A 25,458-nucleotide genomic window follows, 5' to 3' on the forward strand; every position below is an offset into this window, starting at 1 on the left:
AAAATACCAAGACCATGGTCACACAGCCCGGATAACCTACAAGAACCAGCTGACCTCTCTGTTCCGTAGTGTTCCTTAAATTCAGTAATCCCAGTTCTGTGATCCTGGAGCACCATGATCTATATGACTTTAACTGTGAGGCAGCTGCTGACGGGAGATTTGGGAGGGAGGCTTGTACCCAACGATTGTCTGTTACCTTCTAGCTCTGCTATTTGATAGGAAAACACTTAGCTGCTTAACTAAAATTTTCACCCTATACACAAGATGTCACCATTGTACTCTACATTGTAAGATTGATTAATTCCGGATAACTAGAACATTTAGCACATTAGAGTCGCTATTTGCCATCCTGCCATAGATTCTATCCCTACAATGTTCTCTTATGATATATTGTGCTGGAAAAGAATTGTGCAGACTTGACGCTCAGCATACAAAATAACTTCAGAGGGATGCTTTTGAACTTTTTTTATTACTAAGAAAATAAAATGTAAAAATTTGTCCTTGAAAATGAGAATGATGTGCCTGTTTCTTCATCATATGTTTAGTTATTGCCACTTACCTATATTTAGCTATTACCGCTTACCTATATTTAGTTGTGGAATGGCGTTTCAAAGTTAGCAGTGTTCATATTTCTCCAAGTGGTAATTAATACGTATAATTCGTTAAGGTCTAGGTCCCTCCTTTGCTCAAAAGGTACATTCAAATGTGTCATTCCCTAGTTGACAAGCTCTTTGCATCTTACTGATTGAGCCCAGGTCATTTTTTTTCTACATTTGCTTTTTAACTTTTAAAGAAACCATTATGCTATTTCCATTATGCTATTTCCAGCAGCAAGACCATTTTGCAGAGGGCTGCACCTCATCCATTAAATGAAAGGATATTGAGCTACTGGTAATGAATAAGGATTGCATAAATATCATGCTACAGTTAAAGCACACAGTTACTGTTAAACACTATCTTAAGGAAGAGCAAACCATCAATGGCTGCAATGCTAAGAACATTTTCCTGGGAGTAATCCCTATTGAATAAAATGGGGCATTCTGCCAAGTAGATTTCCTTAGGATTGCTCCCAAAACATCCCTGCACATTAGTTAATACAGGACACCCTCCAGCCACTGTTAAGCATTTTAATTTCAATGGAAGAGTTAGAAAGCAACCTTTGGTAGGTCTACTCACAATCCTACTTGGGTCTATTCAATAGGGTTTACTCCCAGGAAAAATGTTTTTAGGATTAAGTACATGCTTCAGTCAGTCCCACCAAAATCAATGAGACTTGCAGTGCAATCCTAAACAGTGTGACAACTTTCTTCCAAACACCCATTGAAGTCAACGGGTTAGAAGAATGTAACTCTGCTTGTATAATAAGACAACAGTCTTTCATTGCAACAGTCTTTCATTGCAATATCAGAACAGTAAATAAAAACCTTTGATTAGATTGCAGAGGATCAGATGTTAGGAAGATGCTTCATATAAAATCACAAAATCAGACTAATATGCAACATGTACTACGTATCATATCACTACTCCAAAAAATTGTGAAGGCAGGTAAGACACATATGGAAAATTTGGGCTTGCTAAGGCAGGAGTTTATGCAATTGTCGATTCTATAATCAGTACAAAAGCGCTTGAGAGTTTCTTTCATTAGGATTCCCAACCCCAGTTTAATAGGAACATCCCTCCCCCACCTGTCTCCCCCCTTTTCAATTAAAAGCCCTAACCAAAAGTAATTCTGTTTTCCCTTCTTGAAACAAACAGGGTCTGGCTTCATGAACGCAAAGCACAATCAGTGCAACCTGTGCAGATTCAATTTTATAATGTATATAAAAATTAGAATTTGGAGTACGTTTGTTAACAGAAACGGTATATAAAATAAAAAGTTGTCTGGACTGCTGTTTTTATTCCCATTTCCATAGAAACTGAGGCTGAATCTAAAAACATGGGATGCCTTGTTTTAAGTAACCACCATATAGTAATTATTTTAAACCACTTGCTTTGTTTCAACTAGCCTGACATTCATTTCCATAGAAACAGTCCAAGAGATGGCATCAGAGTTGTTAGAACTTTTTTTGTAGATTTACTCAGTGTCAAAGAGCAGGGAAATAAAGTCCTTTAAAAGGTCCTCACTGGTGAGGAAAAGCTTTCCCCCCTATGATTGGATTCAGACAAAGAAAAGGGCTGAGACAATTTTTTAAAAGGTGCAGCCACATCAGCTATCTTTGAAGAACAGACAGAGACCCCCACAACCTAAAGTGCTCCGTTACTATTATGGTGCAAGAATTGTACCCAGTTGTAAACATCTTAGTGTCTACTATAGTCTGCCTCTTGTTCTTCCTATTTTTCCACCCTGTTGCTTTCCTTTTATAAAACTGACAGCATTAATTTCACTTGGATCAATATAGAGCAAAACGTGACAAAAGTTTCAATAGGCAAGGCAAAGAGAAACTGAAAAAGTAAGGAATGTAGATGTAAGATTAAAATTGCTTTGTAACTGTGAGATTCCTAGCCGGTTATAATGGCAAGCAGATATATTGCGGATATAGTAAAACTGTTTTTGCTTTCCTCCTGACTTTCTTTTTTTAAGTGCAATGATTTGAATAAATAAGACACTTTTAATAGATGCCGAATTCGGGGTTTTCAGTTGGTCAGGACTCTGATGAAACTGAGAAATAGTCATTCCTTTAATATGTGTCTGAATGAGAATAATATTAATTTGGGAAATATGAAAACAAAACCTGCATAAATACACAAATGAAAGCTGTTTTTCTAATACCTGCCAATGTGTTGCCAGAATGTTTACAAAATGTATTAGAAGTTAAATGCGATTGCTTTTGAAAGGACTGTGTAGCTTACCTTAAAATCCACTTTCGCAGACAAACACTAACAGCTACTTAAACACAAGCAATGTTTGAAAGCTTATTACTATACAAATGTGAGCGTTTGGTGAGTATACAACTGGCCTATAAATCAATAACAAGAAACCCACAAGTCATCACTCAAAGTAAAAGTATATCTGTATATTTATTTTGTTGGAAGCCACCTTGAACCCAGCAGTGTAGGAGGGCAGGGTATAAATTTAACAAACAAATAAAAATACATCATGTTATTAAAACCCACAAAAGTATTTATAGGATTTAAGGACAAACAACAACAAAAACCTCTATTATGCTTAAGACATAATTACACAATAATGGTCTTCTTAAGCAGAGTTACAAGTCCACTGAAGTCAATAGGCTTTACAACCACAGAGTCTCTTTCCCTATCTCAGTGTATGATGGAAGCTTGCTGGGAGATCTTAGGCCAGCCACACACCCTCAGCCTGTCCTACCTCACAGGGTTGTTAGGATAAAATGAGAGAACAATGTAAGCCATTTTGGGACTCCATTGGATAAATAATGTAATAAATAAATAAATGTAAAATAAATAATGTAAAAATAATGAATACATAAAGTAAAAAATAATACATAATAAATGTGGATTGGCTTTTATATTGGGGCTTCGTCGTACCAAACAAAACTGCTATATGAAAGGCAGGAATTAACATACTAGCATGGATTTTCTAACATCAGTTTCATAGCTGTTATAGGTAAAGGTCCCATGTGAAAGCACCGGGTCATTCCTGACCCATGGGGTGACATCACATCCCGACGTTTTCTAGGCAGACTTTGTTTGCGGGGTGGTTTTCCAGTGCCTTCCCCAGTCATCTTCCCTTTACCCCCAGCAAGCCGGCTACTGATTTTATAGACCTCAGAAGGATGGAAGGCTGAGTCAACCTTGAGCCGGCTACCTGAAACCAACTTCTGTCGGGATCGAACTCAGTTTGTGAGCAGAGCTTGGACTGCAGTACTGCAGCTTACCACTCTGCGCCACAGGGCTCCTATACTCAGTTCCAAAACACATATTCCTGACATTTGAGAAGCGGTTCTAAACCAAGATTGATCTCCACACCTGTCTTTAAGGAGGTCAGGAAAGATGACTATGCTATGATATTACCCTTGAGCACAGGGATGCTGCAATTACATTTGGTAGGTACGTTCTGTGTATGTGTTGGAAAAGTGCAGAAATCTTCTGTGACCCCTTCATATATCATGTTTTTTCTGCAACAGTAATAATCACTATATTGAAAAAAAAATATTTTGTCATTTGTGAAATACTGTGCAGGTTTTTTTGGCATGGCTGACGGTGTGGCTTTACTCCTGAGGGTGCACCTGTTTCTTCTCTGTTGAGATTGTTTGGGCATCATTTTTTAAAATTAACCTCCTGCCTTTCTTCCATTATTATTATTTATTATTGTTGTTATTTTGATGATGATGATATATTTTGATTTGTATCCCGCCCCCTCGCAGTGTGGCATCCCAGGAGGCCTCTCTCTCATCTGACCCCAGACCCAGGTCTGCTGTGTCACGTGAGAGCCAGCGTGGTGTAGTGGTTAAGAGTGGTGGTTTGGAGCGGTAGACTCCGATTTGGAGAACCAGGTTGGATTCCCCATTCCTTCTCATGAGCAGGGGAGGCCAATCTGGTGAACTGTGGATTTGTTTCCCCACTCCTATACACGAAGCCAGCTGGGTGACCTTGGGCCAGTCACAACTCTCTTAGAGAGCTCTCAGCCCCACCTACCTCACAGGGTGTCTGTTGTGGGGAGCGGAGGGGAAGGGAACTGTAAGCCGGTTTGATTCTTCCTTAAGTGGGGGAGAAAGTTGGCATATAAAAACCAACTCTTCTTCGGTGCTATTTAAGTAAAAGGTAAAGGTCCCCTGTGCAAGCACCGGGTCATTCCTGACCCATGGGGTGACATCACATCCCGATGTTTACTAGGCAGACTTTGTTTTACAGGGTGATTTGCCAGTGCCTTCCCCAGTCATCTTCCCTTTACCCCCAGCAAGCTGGGTACTCATTTCACCGACCTCGGAAGGATGGAAGGCTGAGTCAATCTTGAGCCGGCTACCTGAAACCGACTTCCGTAGGGATCGAACTCAGGTTGTGAGCAGAGCTTTTGACTGCAGTACTGCAGCTTAACACTCTGTGCCACGGGGCTCCTTCAGTGCTGACCTGGATGGCCCAGGCTAGCCTGATCTCATCAGATCTCAGAAGCTAAGCAGGGTCAGCCCTGGTTAGTATTTGGATGGGAGACCACCAAGGAAGTCCAGGGTTGCTGTGCAGAGGAAGGCACTGGCAAACCACCTCTGGTAGTCTCTTGCCGTGAAAACCCCAAAAGGGGTCAGCCATAAGTCGGCTGTGACTTGAAGGCACTTTACACACACACACAATGCACTTTCGATGCACTTTGAAGGTGGATTTTCCTGTGAACTGGCAAAATCCACTTGCAAACGATCGTTAAGGTGCAGTGAAAGTGGACCAAATAAGTGCCTTATTTGGGGTGTGTAAATAGCACCTTCTTCTCTTCCTTCTCTCCAGCCCCGGCCCGGCAAAACGCCGCGTCTGTCCCCCAGCCGGGCATTTCTGTCCGGGGTCTCTGAAGCCAGCCATTGCGACAGCCGGCATCGCCCAAAAGTGGGACGCGCGGTTGCATCCGCCTCCCCGCGGGCGCTCCAACAGCCCGACAGAAGCGACCAGCAGCCCCTGCTAGAAGAGGGGGGCTTTTCACCCATGCCAAATGTGACAGCACCCCAGAGATCTCCCGGTAACAATTGGCTTCCAGACTGCCGGGGGAGGAATTTCTGCCTAGCTCCGAGCCTGCCCTGTGCGCTGGGTCACTGCGCTAAGAGTCCTGGGGTGTCAGAGGGAACGATGAGCAAGGCTAGGAGAACCTGGACGAAACCGCAACTCTACTGGGTCGCCTTTCCGCCTGTAATACAATCAGGTGCGCATAACCGGTCGATGCATCGTCATAACCTGAACTGGGATCACTCTCTCTTCCCCAGTGCAGTCGGGACTCAAGAGCTTTCTGCCCATTCGGGCCTCCGGGCCAGCAGCCGCAAATAAACTGAGGGCGAAAACGCACGGTCGCTGGAGCCTCCTTTCTTCCCTGTTCCAGCCAGGATGCAGCCAGGATCGAACGCGCGGACGTTCCTTCGAACGCACGAACGTTCCTTCGAACGCGCGGACGTTCTTCCCTGTTCCAGCCAGGATTCAGCCAGGATCGAACGCACGAACGTTCGAAGAACGTTCGTGCGTTCGATCCTGGCTGAATCCTGGCTGAACGTTCTTCGAACGTCCGTGCGTTTGATCCTGGCTGCATCCTGGCTGGAACAGGGAAGAAAGGAGGCTCCGGCGCCCGTGCCTTTTCGCCCTGGCTGTCTTGATAACGCTCTGGGGTCTCCCCCGCCAGCCCCTGCTTGGCTGCAACACAAGCCGGGCACTTCCGATGCGCTTCGCAGCTGGGTTTTTGCCGCACGGAACGGCCAGATCTCCGCAAGCGGTTGCAAAAGCGCACCGGGAGCGCCCGTTTGGAGAGGTCGGGCGGAGGGGGGGGGGGAGACGGGCGTCTCGATCGCGCGACAAACCCACGGCGGAGCCTGCCGGGGGTCCACGGCCCAGGCGGCAGCCCGATCCCCCCTCCCTGCCCAGCCGCCTGCCGCTTTCCCAGCCCGGGGGGGGGGGGGAGGCAGGCAGGCAGGCGGCGCCGGCACTTCCTCCTCCTCCTCCTCCTCTCCGGGGAAAGTGCGCCAGCCCTGCCTCTCCTCCCAGGTGCCCAGCTCTGCCCGCGGGAAGGGGCTGCCAGCCGGGGGGCGCCGCCGTCATGTGACCCGGGAGGACCCCCCCCTCCTCCTCCTCCTCCTCCTGCGCACCATGAGCGAGCGGGAGGCTGCCGGGCAGCAGGCGAGGCGGAGGCTGCCGGCTGAGTCGGGGCTGCTGCTGGAGCTGCTCCTGTGCCTGGGGCTGCTCTGCGGCCGGGAGATCGCCGCCCTGGCCGACTTCTCCGGTAAGCCCGGCTCTTCTCACCCAGGGGGTGGCCGCACTTGGGATTCCCGGCGATGGGTGAAGCGTTTGAAAGCGGTGATGGAAAACAGCGCTTGGAAAGGGGTTTTGGACACCGCGGCTTATAAACTGGTTGGAAGACGTCTCCGCAGCTAAAGGGGACCGAGCAAAGTGCGAACAGTCTTTTTTTTTAATAACGTTTTCAAACTCTTAATACATCGGTTCTTGTAGGTTATCCGGGCTGTGTAACCGTGGTCTTGGAATTTTCTTTCCTGAACTCTGACCGTGAAAGCCTTTGACAATATCTTAATACATCGCTGGGAATACATAGAAAGTGCGAACAGTCTTTTTTTATAACATTGTCGAAGGCTTTCACGGTCAGAGTTCATTGGTTCTTGTAGGTTATCCGGGCTGTGTGACCGTGGTCTTGGTATTTTCTGTCCTGACGTTTCAGCAGCAGCTGTGGCCGGCATCTTCAGAGGAGTAACACTGAAGGACAGTGTCTCTCAGTGTCAAGTGTGTAGGAAGGGTAATACATAGTCAGAAAGGGGTTGGGTTGAGCTGAATCATTGTCCTGCAAAAAGTATCAAGGTAATGTGCTAATCATTGTCCTGTTTAACATACCACACCCTCATTAGCACATTATCTTGATACTTACAGGACAATGATTAGCACATTACCTTTGAAATGAAAGAAAATACCAAGACCACGGTTACACAGCCCGGATAACCTACAAGAACCAGTATTTTTTATAACTTTTCAAACTCTTAATACATTGCTGGGATTACATAGAAAGTGCAAACAGTATTTTTTAGAACGTTATCAAACAATACATCAGTGGGAATACATAGAAAGTGCGAACAGTATTTTTTATAACACTTTCAAACTCTTAATACATCGGTGGGAATACATAAAAAGTGCGAACAGTCTTTTTTATAACAGTTTCAAACTCTTAATATATCGGTGGGAATACAAGTGCAGTAACTCCTAATGTGTCTATCTGAAGAAGTGAGCCGTGGCTCACGAAAGCTCATACCCTACCAGAAAATATTTTTGTTAGTCTTTAAGGTGCTACTGGACTCTTGCCCTTTTCTACTACTGCAGACAGACTAACACGGCTACCCACTGTGAATTACCCTAGTGTGTGTGTGTGTGTTTAAAGTGCCATCAAGTCGCAGCCGACTTATGGCGACCCCTTTTGGGGGTTTCCATGGCCAGAGACTGACAGAGGTGGTTTGCCAAGGCCTTCCTCTGCACAGCAACCCTTGACTTCCTTGGTGGTCTCCCATCCCAATACTAACCAGGGCCGACCCTGCTTTTTTAAGAAGAGGCTAGATGGCCATCTGTCAGCAATGCTGATTCTGTGACCTTAGGCAGATGATGAGAGGGAGGGCATCTTGGGCATCTTCTGGTCGCTAGGTGTGGGGGGGAGGTAGTTGTAAATTTCCTGCATTGTGCAGGGGGTTTGACTTGATGGCCCTGGTGGTCCCTTCCAACACTATGGGGGTTACTGCACTTTGTATTCCCAGTGATGTATTAAGAGTTTGAAAATGTTATAAAAAACTTCTCTTTAAAAGGGTTTTTGGACACCACGGCTTATAAATGTTTGGAAGACGCCTTCACAGCTAAAGGGGCCAAACAAAGTGTGAACGGTATTTTTTATAACGTTTTCAAACTCTTAATACATCGATGGGAATACATGCGAACAGTATTGTTAATAACATTTTCAAACTCTTAATACATCACTGGGAATACAAGTGCGGTAACCCCCTATGATTCTATGATTCTATGCTTAGCTTCTGAGATCTGAGGAGATCAGGCTAGCCCGGGCCATCGAGGTTAGGGCTACAATACAATACAATACCTTTAGTGGCATCTTAAAATAGTAAAACGCCGCACAGCTGGCATAAAAGAATAGGATAAAATAATAATTATTATTCATTTAAAAAGATAGTTTATCAATTGGAGTTAAAAGTTTGTGGTGTGTTTGAGCTCTCTTGAAATGCATGATCTTTGGAGAGTCTCCCAATGAGGGCTGTAGCTAAAAAGGAGGCTACTGGAGCAGTGAGATTCCTGTCCTGGTCTGCTAGGAGGAAGCGAGTTAGATCGCTTCTTGGTCTTGTACTTCGAGTATCTGGCATGTGGCGAAACATTAAATGGCATTTCTTCTCACCTCCGCATGTCCTGGGACCTGTGGCGGACTGGCCAGGGGGCCAGCTCGCCCAATGGCAAGTGGGGCCCCTGAAATGTTAGGCGATATGTAGCCTGAAGAGGAGAAGGCTGAGGGGAGACAAGATGACCAGCTTCCAGTACTTGAAGGGCTGTCATATGGAGGAGGGTGCCGAGTTGTTTTCTGTTGCCCCAGGAAGTCGGACCAGAACCAACGGGTTTGGGACGTCATCCTTTATCTCACAAAGAACTGTAAAAGTTAATTGTGCCATTGCAAGAGACTTAGAACAATCCATCTTTTGAAAGGACTACAGAATATTCATAAGATGAATTATTTTCTTTTGGTACTTAGTAAAGTGGTTGAAACTTTGGAGCTGGTTAATAGTCACTGTAAAAATATTCTAAAACAAAAATAAAAAAGAGTTTCCGTCTTGACATTAGGAAGAATTTTCTAACAGTTAGAGCGGTTCCTCAGTGGAACAGGCTTCCTCGGGAGGTGTTGAGCTCTCCTTCCCTGGAGGTTTTTAAGCAGAGGCTAGATGGCCATCTGTCAGCAATGCTGATTCTATGACCTTAGGCAGTTCATGGGAGGGAGGGCACCTTGGCCATCTTCTGGGCATAGAGTAGGGGTCACTGGGGGTGGGGGGGGGAGGTAGTTGTGAGTTTCCTGCATTGTGCAGGGGGTTGGACTAGATGACCCTGGTGGTCCCTTCCAGCTCTATGATTCTATGTTAAAAATGTTAATGACCTTTTAGTAGCTTGAAAATATAATAGAAGTTCCAATACTATTACTTTATGCAACTAAAATTTTAATTGTACCTTTTTTCCACGTATGTATTTTTTGAAAATTTTATTTATTTCTTATAAAAATTAAATGATAGCCATATAGTTGTTTGTCTCCTGGCAACCAATATTTTTAGACCCAGTCCGCCACTGACCAAGACCAGTCCACGACGGGCACATCAGAAGGGGACTGGGGAAGAGGGTAGGGAGGGCAGACCTCCCTTGAATCCCGGTAATAGCACCTACAGAACTTCCTTTCGGCATATGAACAGAGTGAAGTAAGATATTCACATTGTACCGGCAGAACATACAACAGGTGAAGGTTTTCTCTGGCATGAAGAGAAAGTATTACTGATCAGATTTCTTCCTGTTATTCAGATGTTAAATGTTCCACAGTCTGACAAGAAGCAAACAACAAACATAGCACTGATACCAGTATATTTTGCTAAAGGAAGAATGTATCCTAGCTCATTACCAGATTTTCCAAGGTTTAAAAAAATATATATAGAAGAAGAAAAGTTGATTTTTATATGCTGACTTTCTCTAACACTTAAGGGAGAATCAAATCGGCTCACAATCACCTTCCCTCCCCCTCCCCACAACACACACCGTGTGAGGTAGGTGGGGCTGAGAGAGCTGTGACTAGCCCAAGGTCACCCAGCTGGCTTTGTGTGTAGGAGTGGGGAAACAAAACCAGTTCACCAGATGAGCCTCTGCCGCCAAGCAAGCGCCCATATAATTGCAACCTTAGTCATGTTCAAGGGGCCACAAATTTTGTCTGAATCTCATGTCTTTTTTGTACCCCTGCTTTGCAAAGGTTGGTTAGTGTGTATATCACAGAATGATCTTGTTTTACAATATTTGCTCAAATGCAAGACTAGGTCCCCCCCCCACGTATGCCATTTAAAAAAAAATTGCAGGTATGTTCAGTAATATTTTTATGTGTGTGTATAACATGAGCCCCATGGTGCAGAGTGGTAAGCTGCAGTACTGCAGTCCAAGCTCTGCTCACGACCTGAGTTCAATCCTGACGGAAGTTGGTTTCAGGTAGCCTGCTCAAGGTTGACTCAGCCTTCCATCCTTCTGAGGTCGGTAAAATGAGTACCCGGCTTGCTGGGGGTAAAGGGAAGATGACTGGGGAAGGCACTGGCAAACCACCCCGTAAACAAAGTCTGCCTAGGAAACGTCGGGATGTGACGTCACCCCATGGGTCAGGAATGACCCGGTGCTTGCACAGGGGACTTTATATTTATAAAATATTAGGGAAAATCAGCCAAGTGCTCAGCACACTAAACCCTGAATAAACTGGAATACTTGGATGTACTTGATAATTATTTTTATTTAAGAGCTGTGGCCCATCCTGCTACGATCCCTTGCAGCTAGATAGGGCTTGCCACCTGATACCCAAGTGCAACATTATGTCAGTATCACAGACAATTGCACGGAGTACCAGTTTATTTAGTAGAATTAAATCAGTTCTTGGATGTAAGCCTTTAGCCTTTTCAAGCAGTTTTAGTCCAAATCTGTTTAAACTCAAGTACTGAGTTAGCAGATTTGTGGATTAGAGCCATAGAAATGAGTGCCTGAAGACACTAATATTTGTACTAGTTGAATTTATTTGTTGAATTTGGTTGCTTGTGCTGTGTGTTTCAGCCTCATTGTCCTTTATCCCACTTTGTGTTCAGTTCATGAACACGTGATGATTATCAGCATTTGCTGGTTATTTCCACCTGCATGCCTTGTTAGCCACTACCCTCCAGTTTTGGCAACCCAATTGCAGGCTTATTATCATACCAGCAGTAACTGGTGAGGGAAACATACTCTTCCTAGTGCTCTAATGGCAAAGTTAAAGGCAGGATACAGATCTTCAGTCCTTGTGTTGCTGTGGTTGTGGAGATCCCATTGCTCCAGCCTTTTCCAGTGTCCCATCATGAAGACATCTGAGACTGCATTAGGAAGGAGGTGATGGTTCCTTAACTGTGATAATAGTAGCGAATGAAACACAGGTAGCATCCATTATGGAACAAGGTCTGATAACCTTGTACACAAGAATGGGATTGCCAGTATTTTTGTTCATCCAGTGCTCCTGTGCCTTGAATGCTGCATGGTAGATAAAGGAGCAATAGGTCCAACCATTCCCATTACTGTGTTTCCATGCTGTACCTGTTACACTGCTGTCTGTCATTCACTCTGCTGTGTGGGGGATATTGCTATTGTCTATTGATTTAGGGAAGGTTAAGCTGGTATACTGTTAACCATAATTACAAGGGATGAGTGAGACACTTTATGGTATTCGTTTTTTACATGGAATGTGGGGAGGGGGATAGTGGAGTTGCTGGTGTTAAATTTGTGGAATGCCTTGCCTGATAAGTCTTCCTTATGGGAGCTTTTTGAGCGATTCTTGATGATGTTTGTGTTTAGAGTCCCAAGGCAGGTTCTGAGAAAATTAGTGTTATTTATCTGCTGTTCAGTTCCTGGTTCTCCCTAGCTGCTGGGTATCTGTTGTTTGTGTAAAGTACCTGGAAATCACCAAAGTTTTTGTCAGCAAATTTCCACTTGTGTGCTTCTAATTAATTAAGCATGGGTTGTAATCATGTTGCCCCATGCCACATTTTAATATGAAGTGTACCACAAGTGTACCATCATGCCAGCATAATGGTTTTATATAGGCATAGCACTGTGCTCCAGCACAAAATGGTTTAGAAATGATCCTCTACTGTCCAGTGGGTGTAAGTCAAGGTTGGAACTAGGGCTGTACATATTGATATATATCCGAACCAAAAATAAACCCAAAATTAGCCATTTCGGCAATATTTGGGTTTTGGGTCGACTGAATACCAAAACATAGGAATCTGCCCAACGCCGAATAGGCTATTCCCCAAAAAAGCCGAATAGGTATTCAGCTTCTCGGGTTTCAGCTATTTGCCTTCTGCGGAGTCTCTATTTTGTGGCCTTTGTGTTTAAAGGAGAGATATCTCCATTCTTTGTATTCCTACCCCCTGGCTGGTTTCCAGAGCAGCAGGGAGCAGGCATGTTGGAGTGGCCAATAGGAAGTCTCACTGGAACTTCCCATGCGGCCAATGGCAGCAGTGCATTTTGCATTGCTACAAAGCCAGCTGGTGCAATGTACCTGGTTTGCAACAGAGGACAACCTAGAGAGGAGGAGGGAAGAGGGCCAGGAATTCTCAGTGGCCCATAGGAACCCAGGTAAGGAAGAACAGTGTTCTTTTACCAATCACACCCTGACCTGCTGGATTTCAACCTGCTGTTTGGGTTGGATTCCTTCCTGCCTGCTGCCTGGAGGAGAAGACATTGAAGAGTTTGAGATATCATCGTTTTCCTTTCAAACAAGTTGTGTTTTGGCTGTTTGGTGTCTTCTTGTGCGACTTTGCAATGTTTTCCTATGGAGAATGGGGCAACCACTTTGAGACCCCATAAAATTGGACTCCCTGACCCAATCTTCACCAAACGTCAGGGTTCATGCAAGGAGAGTTCCTTCAAGCTACCCTGAAAATTTGGGAACTCTACCTCCAGAAACGCCCCCACAGGCGCTTCAAAAATATTTGTCCATAGACTATAATCGGCCCACTTTTTTCGGTAAACCCAGAAATGAGCCGAATAACAATATTTACTGGTATGGGTATTCAGCATATTTTGGGTTTACTGAAAAAATCAGGCCCAATAAACCCAAACCCAAAATTTACTGAGCGGGCTGATCTTTCCCCTAAATTGGCAACATAGGTATTATGGGCCAGCTTGGAGCCAGATGCCTGGATTGTCGTTCCAAGATATTTGAATTGGGTTACCTGTTCCAACCTATGGCCGTTTATGCTCCATCTCCTATAATTATGGCGATTACCAAAAGCCATTACTTTTGTTTTGTCATAATTAATAGTCAGGCGTTCCTTCTCACAGAACGTTTCCACTCTCACTAGCGCCCTCCTTAGGCCAACTGGGGTTCTTGAAAGAAGTACTGCGTCATCGGCATAGAGCAGAATATGAATATGCCTGTCCGCTAGTTTAGGTGGATGTAAATCCGGTGCGTTCAAGGAACTGACTATGTTATTTATTTATATAATAGGCAAATAGCAGGGGGGCGAGTAAACAGCCCTGCCTAACTCCTCTATAGGTGTTTATGGGGACATTAAAATGTCCTCTCCTATTGCACCTGACTCTCCTTTTCAGAAATCCTAAACTTTCATATTAAGATTACCAGGTGACATACTTTCCTGGGTCAATTTTTTGTCCGCTCAGTGTGATTCTAGCATCATTTCTACATCTCAGTGGGTTTAGGGCTGAACTCTTTTACTGCCTGTATCCCTAATCACCCCCCACAACCATCATTTTTAAGCCTTCCTCTGTCTGCTATGCCAGGCTGAATTAAAGAATAGTATGTTTACCTTTTTGTCCTCTTTGAAATGAGTATAAAATTGGGCTGTTAATTCTGAGCTGAAAATAGGTCAGTTATTAAACACAAAATATCCTATTTTCGGAGGGCTAAGGGTTGATGCAATTTGTGCCATCATTTGGAAGTATATGTCATACAAGAAGCAAAGTACACTAGAACAATAAGGTGTATCAAAAATTGGGCTGTATTGTAAACCGCAAATTGAAAACACCACTTGAACCCATAATGTGAACAAATGTGACAAGCATACAATTGTAAACAATATTAAATGTACCAATGGTAAGTGTATAAAATACACAGAGAAATAAACTGTATAAATGTATAAATATATAACACATCAAAAATGCAGTCTTTATTTTTCTGTATTTTATACTCTTGTGCATTGAATATTGTTTACAATTGTATACTTGTCATATGTATTCATGTTGTGGTGTTGTCAATCTGCAGTGTATAATACATCCCTATTTTTTATATTCTTGTACTTTGTTTTTTCATTCCTTATGAGTATATATTATACTAGAAGACATTTTGATATAGATCTTTGTTGCCATCGTGACTGGTTTTAGAGGATCAAATGGAAGCTTGCTGGGTGACCTTGTGCCAGTCACACGCTCTCAGCCTGACCTGCATCACAGGGTTGTTATGAGGATAAAATGGAACAGAAGAGAATGGTGTAAGCCAGTCTGGGTGAAAGGTGGGGTATAAATGAAGTAAGTAAATAAATAATGATCTACCTCATAAATTTGTCAAATAAGGATACAAATTCCTTTATTTTTCCATGGCTACACTATTTATATTTATTTGGACCATCTCATTGAAATCAACATTACTTGTGTGAGTATAATGTGCTGTCAAGTTGCAGCCAACTTATGGCAACCCCAGCAAGGGGCTTTCAAGGCAAGTAAGAAGTAGATGTGGTTTGCCATTGCCTTCCTCTGCAGAGTCTTCTTTGGTGGTCTCCAGGTACTGACCCTGCTTAGCTTCTGAGATCTGATGAGATGGGGCTATACCATGCTTCCTTCCCTCCCCAGTATTACTTACTTTTAGGTAAACATGACTGGGATTGGGTGTAAGACATGAGACCTTGTGAACCTAAAGCATTTGTTTAGAAGTAAGATTTAAATTGATCTTACTGTTAAACCAGTTGCATTAAATTTACAGTGTTAATCAGCTCATTGGAGCCACCCAGGGATGAAGGAGATGTTTTTGCAAAAAGGGGAAAACCCCATCTTTGCAGAAAAATCCAAAACCTATAGGAGGGGTTTAAAAAACCCAAATCACAGAAATGTGATTTCAACCTGAGGGGGGAAAAAGCCAACCAAAACCTAATGCAAAGAACTGTTGTGAGATCTTAGGTGTGGGGGGGAGGTTGTTTGTTTTTGTTTTTTTGCTGTCAAGTTGCAGCCAACAACCCCGTAGGGTTTCCAAGACAAGAGGCATCACTGTGGCTCTCTCCATCACTGTAGTGCTGAATTAGCTGAAAGGTTTATGACGCTCCTATTACATCAGCGAAAGGTTTTGCTCAATGAATTGAAAAGGGCCATAAGATACTCCTTCCTAGGAAGGAGGCTTCAGCATTATTGTTTGGGATTGCCTAGCAATTCTAAAATGCCTCTGAGATCATACCACATATCCTCGCAAGCTCTCAGCAACCATTTTGGCATTGCCAGGAAACCTTGAATGCTGATTAAGATACTGCAAAATTCTGGTGGTATAAAGTGTGTGTGTGTGTGTGTGTGTGTGTGGTTTTTTTTAATGAACTATTATGCCTCTCCAGACCTGCTTGAGGAGGCTGTCAACTAAAACAATTAAATTGTTGAATTTGCTGAAGGGGAAGAAGACATGGAGACTGCAAAGTAGAATAGGGTTGCCAACTCTTGCTTGGGAAATTTCTGGGGATTTAGGGGAAGTTCCTGGGAGTTTGCAGAAGAAGCTCAGCAGGGATGTGATTCCATACAGTCTGTGAACCTGCCATCTTCTTCAGGCGAACTGATCTCTATAGTCTGGAGATCAGTTGTAATTCTGGGAGAACTCCAGGCCCCATCTTGAGGTTGGCAACCTTAGGAGTGATGGAGAGTTATGAGGGGATGGAAGGGGATAGTAGAGTCAGCAAAAAAAGGAGAGAGCTGGAGTAGATAGAGGAAAATAAGGGCAAGGAGACAGTGACAAGAGAGGGGAGTTTCCATATCCCCATAAATTATTGTGGGTTTCCTGCATGTATGTTTTAATTTTCTGAAAATCCAGCAGTCTGATCTATGGGAAACTGAGATGTTTCTAATACATTTTACTAGAACAACAAAACTGGATCTGGATCAGAAAAACCTGGCATCATATAAATACAAATGAGAGACTTCAAGGAGTCACTGGGGAATCTCATTTCCCCATTCCCTTTCTCACTCTAGCTTTTTCCTCTTTGCCTCCTCCAGGCAGTATTTGCAGCCTCTCTCCTTCTCTCTCTTCCACTTGCCCACTTAACTTTTTTTGTTTTTCCCACTGGCAGCTTCTGCTCCCCTCATTCATTCCCCATGCACGCACCTTTTTCTGTTCCCTTTCCCATCTTGATCTTTCTATTCCTTTTATCTTGTTTCCTTCTTCACACTCCATCTTTCCCTTCCCTTCTTCCTATATTTTAGTTTCCCCCATCTGTCTCTCTGCTTCCCTCCCCTGCACTGATGCTGATGCTTGGAAGCCTCAACAGTATGCCTAGAAACCCCCAAAATGGCAGACATTAGTGAAGCTCAGTGCGAACACGGATGAGACACTGGGAGTTCCATGTCCAGCCCAGCATTTTCAAAAATACAATTATCAAGTGTCTGGGGGCCCATTTCAGAATGGGGCTGTGATGTGAAGGCAGGGGAAAGCTAAGCCTCCCCCCTCTCGATTGTCCTGATGTAAAAAGGCCATGGGGAGCTGCTATTTGCCTTGTTGGGGACCTATACAAGTATAGTATGTTTACCCCATCTGGCAAATACTGGTTCCTCGGGGCTGTTTTAAATCTATAAAATGGAGAGGCTAGGCTTAAACATTACCCCATTCCATGTCCCTGTCTGAATCAAGCCACCATGTGCCTGATAGCTGAATTGAAAAACAAACACATGCTGTGAGCTTCAGATCCAGAACACCCTGTTTCTCATCTGGTTTGCCCCTCTGATATCTAAATTGATGTAGTAGTTGGGTTGCAGCATACAGCGGGGGAAATTGTGGGCTATGCCCGCAGACTGCACTTCCAGGATAAAAGCAGGGACAAACTTACGTTCCTGTCTTTGTTTTACACTTGGCAGATGTAACTCTGGGCTCGCCATGGCTGCAGTTCACCACTCTGCAATCAGGCTTCATTAGCATTATGTCTCCTTTGCAACATTAGACTCTACTTATTGAATTATTTATTTATTTATGCTATTTATAGTCCATCTTTCTCATATAGGGACTCAAGGTGGATTTATACATAGTGAGTCAGTACAATCAGCAAAATAGGACAATCAATAAACGATGCATTAGGATTGGAGACGTCTGGAACCAACCAGAAAGAACTGAAGCATAGCATGAGTATTAACATGACACATTAAGCAGTGCGAAAATTACATAATAGGATCCTACTTACAGTACGCTCTACAAAACAGTATAGACCACAGTGCCTACTCATTTATCCAAGCAAGTTTGTAAACCATTTTGTACAATGCAACCCTATTACCTGCACCCTCTTGAATAATTTCTAAAATTCTAATTTTTTCTTTGTCCTGTGATGGTTGCAAGAACTGGGCATAGTTATGTTTTCATGACCCTGCTTACAAAAGAGAAACTGTTTGACACTACTGTTGTTAACCAAACAATAGCTTTACAAGTTATAGAAATATGACTAGAGTTACAGCTTATAAAAAGTCAGTTCTGGGGAAGGCAAGGTGGATTAGCCATTAAGGCCACCAGGGAAAGTCCCGGTGGGCTGATGGCCCATGGGGCCATGTGTAGTGGCTGTGTGGTGGTGGCCTCTGCAAGGGAAGGTGGGAGCTGTCACAGCCATAAGCTGGAGGTCCCCGCTCCTCACAAGGCCATGAGCTTGGCAGAAACTGCAGCAATCCTTCTCCTTCCCTCACCCTCCACTGGGTCCTCTCCCTCCTTCTATTCCCTGTCCATTGTGGTTATGGGTTGGGCTGAGGGGGCTGAGGCCCTTTCCAGGGCCATATTTGCCTCTCAGTCTGCCCCTGAAGGCATGAATAATGTCATGCACTCAAGCTGCATAATCACACCATAATATGACAACAAGGTTGATAGCATTTAAATTAGGAGATTTAAAGCTTGCATAGGGTGAGCGGCAGAATGCACAAATTGGTTCCCTATGTACAACAATCAGGATTTAGACATTTTAATGGAACATATGTGCATATATCCATCAAAGTGGTGTTCGAGCTCTTTTAAAATGGCTGCTAGGCAGGCAAGGCTGGCCAAGCCCTAGCCCCCATGGCTGATTTGAATCAGCTTAATCACAGTGACTTTTTCATTTTTATGAATTAGGGTGATATGACAGTAGTTCTACCAGGAAAGTGCCAAGAGTAAGGGAATGGAGAGAACAGAGCATATAAGCAGTTTTTTATGAGTCCAACTGGTAAGAGGCTGGCGAAGATGCCTGAAAGGGCAGTGGAAGGCAATTTTGACGCCAATCAAAGGGAATAAAGAGAATTTAACTGAGGCCAGTGGACAGAAGTGATAATTTCTTCATAGAAGCAACTAGAGGTACTAGAGGTTCTTTTGAATTTCAGAATTTTGTACCATTACTAAAGGTGTCATATGGAATGTATCAACCCTTAAACCTTGATTCAGTGAGAGCATGTAATGACTGATGCAGCTCTCATAATTCTAAAAGTATTTTCCATGTTGAGTTTTATATAATATGGCAAAAACACTGTTTATACATTCATCATAGTTTTTTTTTGCGGGGGGGTCCTAAAGGATGTCTGAGTAACATATTTAGCATGGTTATTTTCCCCCAACACATAGGAAAACTATGTTCCGTACAAGAACAAAAGATTATGTTCTTGGCTTAGCTTCAATAATGGTGTAATTTGATTTTATCTTTGGTGCAGTACAATTATACCAGATATACATTTGACCTTGGAAGTGAGGGTTTTGAAAGTTAAAGTAACAGTGACCCATGAAGCATTTTTTTTTGCACATCAAACAAGCATAATGTGTTTCTAGGAACAGACTGTGGCTGCAGTCCCAAGAAGATATATGTACACCGTGTGATGTTTCTCAGCATTGCAGTTTCCACTGCCAAAGAGACAACCCGGGCAACTGCTTGTCTCTTCAGTAGTAAGAGCTGTTGTGGCAAAATAGAGCAAAGTTCACTTTCACACATGTTGTTTCTTGGATCATGGTTACATGTGGATCATCCTTTGCTGCTTTACAGCTCAAGAACAGATATCCACAAACAGAGGATTCTACTGATAGCAGTTGAAAGCTAGACTTTCAAAGAGAACATCTACTTCCCTTATCACAAAGGGTTAAGAAAATGCCAGCTGCTGGCAAAATGCCTACATTTGAAAATAAGACTATTGTATAAGAGTGCTTTCCCCTGTGTGGCAATGCTGCCCCTCCTGTTGCCACTGTGAGAATGTGAATTGCCTACCCACACGGCAAGAATTTGAGTAATGTTTACAATCTGCAGTGAAAACAGAAAAAGATAAGAGTTAGCTTTGTGTGCTTGTTCTTGGCTAGCTCACTGCTTGCTAAGGCTGTAGGATAGAGGGACTGAAAAATATCCAAGAATGCAGCGAGTGCCAAAAAATGAAGTAAGGCGAATCAAATGATATAAATGCGGAACAGTGGTAGATCCTGAGGGTTTGTGTTGCACTGGTAATGTGTATCTCGCCCTATCTCTAAATTGAACCTCATAACAGCAGAGATTCACCAGTGCAGTCCTAAGCAGAGTTATACCCTTCTAAATACTTTGGCATTATGGGCTTAGAAGGATGTAACTCTGCTTAGGATTGTAAATCACTGAGCAGAGAGCCGATTAAATTTAATTCATTAATTGATTTTGATATATAACCTGCCTCATCCTTAAGGTTCTGAGTGAACAACAAAAGCCCAAAATAAGCAAAATACAACAAAGCTGATCCTGTTTCCTTACTTTCCCTTAATTTCCCCTAGTTTTCAAGTTTCCTTAATGTTTAAGTGTATGTTAGTTATAATATCCATATTAAAAAGTAGCATATGTTCAGTATTATGCTTGATTGGCTAATGCCTGTGTAAAGTCTTTACATTCTGCAAAAAACTCTATTGCTACACAAGAATAATAATTGTAAAATGTTAGTATGAAACACTGACCAAGCACATTTTGGGAACATTTCGAAGCGAGTCTACTCAAAAGTAAGCCCCATCTCCCCCCAGGAAAAGTCTTTGCAACTTGACAGAGTTTATTGTCACTATTTCCATATCTTAGTGGAAGAAGTCTTGGCCAGTCAGCTGTTGCTGTTTGAAAACCATTTATAAAGTTGTGGGTGATGTAAGATAAACCTGTCAACACTGCAGGTGGTGGTTCAGTTGTGAATACCACTCTACAGTCTGTCTCTGGCCTCATCCTTCCTTGCTATGTTAGTTGCCTACTGATATTGTTGTGAATTTTTAATGAGTTTTGGCTCATCTCTTGGACATAGATTGTAGGGGTATGATAGATGAGGCTTTTAGGAGCCTAGCCAACCATCTGTGGGAAACTTCGGCCTCTCTTGTTCTGAAATACATGCAGTATGTCATAAAAAACAGATGGTAAACAGTTTGTTTATTACCCAGAACGGACTGAAGCACTGCAAACGGTATAATTAAAATATATTAAATTCTCTGTGCTCAGTGGTCTTCAGGCAATGCTTTCTTTCCATAAAAGAATCCTGTTACTATATGCTATGGTGGCGTAGAGAGTGTGGTGCTTATTTTATGCACAGCATGTGGTATTGTGATAGTTCTTTCCTAAGGCAAAAACTCAGTATATCTGGGGATTATAAAAGGCACCTAATTTGTCATCTGTAACTCTGTTTTGAGAAATAATCCCTTTAATGAGTCCCCAGTGTGTCTTCCCATTGCTGCACAAGGCTAAGCTTATCCGAAAGGGTACAGTAGCATCCTGACTAAACATTTGTCCCAAGCAGCTTTTCATTTAGAAGCCAGTTCTGTTATTATTAGGGTTGCCAGGTCCCCACTCACCTTCAGCGGGAGATTTCCGTTTTGATCCTGTGCGCGCGCGTGTGCACGCACGCGCCAACGCAACACTTCCGGTTGTAAACCGGAAGTGTTGCATTGGCACGTGCGTGCACACGCGCACGCACAGGATCAAAACGGAAATCTCCCGCTGAAGGTGAGTGGGGACCTGGCAACCCTAATAATAACAGAGTTTAACTAATAACTAAGAGTTTGAGTGGTAAAGGGCCGCAGTGACCCTGAGTTTGAGTGGTCCAAAGCTCCTCGCGAGGCAGCACTTCCAGTTGTAAGGTTGTGCGTGATGTAAGATAATCCTGTCAACACTGCAGGTGCACTGCGTCCACGATTGTCTGCCGGTCCTCAGCTGGTCGGCAGGCAGAGGGGCACATTACCGGGGGTTTGCCCGCCAACAGCGGGCACCTGGCAACCCTAGTTATTATCCAAGTAAGTATGCTCAAGATTGCAGCCTAAGAGCGATGCCTCCTGAGTGGCTTGCTGCCAGTGCAGGAAGGCGAAAAATAAAATAAAAACGATTTGATATTTAAAACCCGTGGAACTCCTCATACAGTTCCCCGGGGCTGTGCTACAATTTTGCAGGTGTACCTTGACGCCTGCAAAATGCCTCTTTTTGAGTCCGAAAGGCAGCTCCTCCCCCAGGAGCGCCCCCCTGGACACCAGTGCTGGGAGATACCTTATGCCGGCATCACCTTATGCCAGTGTCCATGCCGGTTTGCACGGCACAAGTGGCATGGACGACGGCGTGGGGGTCATGCTGGCTCCTGTGAGGATCCGCCCCCTTTCAGGAATGGGCTGTAAGAAATGCTCGTATATGTCAGTTTGCACACCATCTCTTTCTTCCTCCCTCCCTTCCTTTATTTCCCACTTTTCTCCCCAATGTGGACCCAAAGTAGCTTACATTTTCTCGCCTCCTCAATTTTATACTTACAACAAACCTGTGAGGTAGGTTATACTGAGAAAGAGTGACTTGCCCAAGATTCCATGGCAGACAGGATTTGAACCCAGGTGTCCCAGATCCTAGTCTGAGACTTTAACCACTACACCACGCTGGCTCTTTGTTATTTTCTCATTCTCACAATTGCTCTGACAAATGCACAGACAATCATTTGCCATTTCAACAAAAATTCATTTTGGTATGTACTTTGTTGGTTAACATCCCCTTTCCTGTTTGCATCAGAAAACGGTGCAGAGTAGCCCCAGTCCTGACAGTATTACTGGATAACCCTCTCCTGTCCCATTATCCCTTCCCCTCCAATTTAGTATGCTGGGCGAAGTGTGGTGCCGTGCACCCAGCCATTTTTAGCAAGTTGGGAGTGAATTAAGATGTAGGCCTATAAGAAGTCTGTCAACACCTTGTTCTTTACATGGGAATGGAACACAAAACGTAACCCTATAAACGGAATTAATTACCTAGAAGGTTAAGCAAAAAACAGCTACTGTATTTTTCGCTCCATAAGACGCACCTGACCATAAGACGCACCTAGTGGTCTGGGTGCCAGGTCCCCCTAGTTTTAACCCTGCAGTTTACATTGCAGGGTTAATCCAGCCTCCAGTGGCTGTCTCCCTGATAGCCACTAGAGGCACTTCCGCGATGCTCAATGCGAAAATCGCATTGAGTAATGCTTTCCTGTGGGCAGTAATAATAATCACGTCCAGCGCGCAGGCTGGGTGATCTGTGGGGGGGAGGGCAGGGCAGGAAACCTCTGGCATCGCGTCCAGCGTGGAGTCTGGGGGATTGAGGGGGGAGGAAAGGCCAGAGGCTCTCCTGCCGCGCGTCCAGCATGGAGGCTGGGGGATCGGGGGGAGGGCAGGGCACGGGCTCCTCGGCGGCGCGTCCAGCTCGCAGGCCGGGTGATCCATGGGGGGGAGGGCAGGCAGGAAACCTCCGGCGGCACGTCTAGCGCGGAGGCTGGGGGATCGGGGGGGAGGGCAGGGCAGGGGCTCCCCAGCGATCCGTCCAGCATGCAGGCCGGGTGATCCATGGGGGGAGGGCAGGGCAGGAAACCTCCGGCAGTGCGTCCAGCGCAGAGGCTGGGGGATCGGGGGGAGGGCAGGGGTTCCCTGGCGGCGCGTCCAGCGCGCAGACCGGGTGATCCATGGGGGGGAGGGCAGGGCAGGAAACCTCCGGCGGCGCTTCCAGCGTGGAGGCTGGGGGATCGGGAGGAGGGCATTAAACAGTCACCATCAAGGATTTGTCAGATTAGTAAACCTTAATCCTAGTAACTGCTTTGGGGAATATACCCCACCTTTGGAAAGATCTTATTTTGCAGAAATTGTGTCACAGGCACAAAAATCGTGCCATTACGATTTGTAGATATCTTGCTTATGCTTATTAAAATACTTTCTCCACTTTTCCATCTGCAATAAACCCTCAAAGCAGCTAACTCTCACAATGTGTGTGTGTAAAGTGCCGTCAAGTCGCAGCCGACTTATGGCGACCCCTTTTGGGGGGGGTTTCATGGCAAGAGACTAACAGAGGTGGTTTGCCAGTGCCTTCCTCTGCACAGCAACCCTGGTATTCCTTGGTGGTCTCCCATCCCAATACTAACCAGGGCTGACCCTGCTTCTGAGATCTGACGAGATCAGGCTAGCCTGGGCCGCCATCCAGGTCAGGGCAACTCTCACAATACCAGTGCTAAAATAGTCAAATCATTTGAGCGCAGAAACCATACAAATTAGGAAGAAGAAAACAATTCTTACTTAAAAAACAAAACCAAGTCAGCAAATATTATCAAGAACTTGCTGTGGTAGAAAATGTCATGGCCAGGGTTCCACCACCGAAAGGGTCAGTGTTATGTGCATATCTGCTGTGCCTCAGATGGCGATGGCCCTTTACTAAGGATCTCAGTGAATGGATCCTAATAGAGAACAAAGTAAACTGAGGAACTGATTCCCAGGAGAAATGGATGCAAACTGTTGTGCATAATGTTTGCTTGAGTTACCCAACATGAGCAATTTTGTTTGTTTTTGTTATTTGGTCCTGGCATTCATTGTGCAACTTCTCACTCTGTTCTGGTAAGAGTATACTAATACATGAGCCTGAAGTCAGTTGAGAATTGTCTGTGTGCATGTAAATCTCCTCAAGTTGTGGGACAATGCATAGAAACAGGAAACAGGAAAAGAACAGGCCATGTTTCCATATATTGGGAGGGGGGGTGAAATAGGCACTTTGGTTCAAATACACCACTCTCTAGACCAGTGGTCGGCAAACCGTGGCTCGTGAGCCGCATGCGGCTCTTTGGCCCCTTGAGTGCGGCTCTGCCACTTGGTTCAGAGCACCTGCTCGCGCCGGCAGCCGGGCTGTGCTTGCTCCCTTTGCGCCAGAGAGCGAGAGCGAACGAAGGCGAGTTTCCTGTCCGGAGCCGGCGCGCCTGAGAGAGAGAGAGAGAGAGCTTGAGAGAGCAGGCGAGTGGGCGCACTGTCCCCCCCCCCATGGAGAATGGCCGGGGGGAGCTCCAGGGCCTATTCATTGAAATGCGGGCCAGCACGGCTCTCCCCGAAACTGTTCCAGAAGCTGCAGCGTGCAGGAACGCTGCGGCGCCCTTTAAACCTCCTCTCGCCGCCTGTCAGCTGTTGGGCGGCGAGGGAGGGGGGAAGAGGAAGAAGCCAGCCGCGGGTGTGCCTGCGTGAGGCGCGAAGCTTTCAGCCCTGCTGGGCCCCGTGCGTGCTCATGTGGGAGGGGAGAAAGGTGCTGTGTTGGCGCTCTTCCCTGCCGCCCCCCTCGAAGGCCTGGGAGCCGCCTAAGGGGATCGAGGAGGAGGAAGGCGGCGAGGAGGAGCTGCTGCTGGAGCCTGGAGGCCCGGCCTCATTGCCGCTGGCCTCACTGCCCCCGCTGTCATCCCCCGGGCTGGGCTCGGTGCCGCTGCCGCTGGCGGGGGCCTTCGAGGGGGCAGCAGGAAGAGCGCCAACACAACACCTCCCCCCCCCCACCGTGCGCTCGTCAGCAGAGCTGAAGGCTTCCTGCCTCGCCCACACGCACGCGGCTGGCTTCTTCCTTTTCCCCCCCTCTCGCTCCC

At 45.0% G+C, this 25,458-nt stretch overlaps 1 protein-coding gene across 1 annotated transcript in view; it reads left to right on the forward strand.

The window, feature by feature from the left end:
• The first annotated feature begins 6,747 nt into the window (after positions 1-6,747).
• The window catches only part of EVA1C (eva-1 homolog C), a 57,648-nt gene continuing 38,937 nt past the window's right edge, over positions 6,748-25,458 (forward strand). Inside the window, exon 1 of the mRNA XM_056858211.1 lies at positions 6,748-6,880. Coding sequence (XP_056714189.1) covers positions 6,748-6,880 — 133 coding nt within the window. The remainder of the gene's footprint in view (positions 6,881-25,458) is intronic.

This window comes from Euleptes europaea, chromosome 12 (genome assembly GCF_029931775.1).
Source record: "Euleptes europaea isolate rEulEur1 chromosome 12, rEulEur1.hap1, whole genome shotgun sequence".
In the NCBI taxonomy this organism is placed as follows: domain Eukaryota; kingdom Metazoa; phylum Chordata; class Lepidosauria; order Squamata; family Sphaerodactylidae; genus Euleptes; species Euleptes europaea.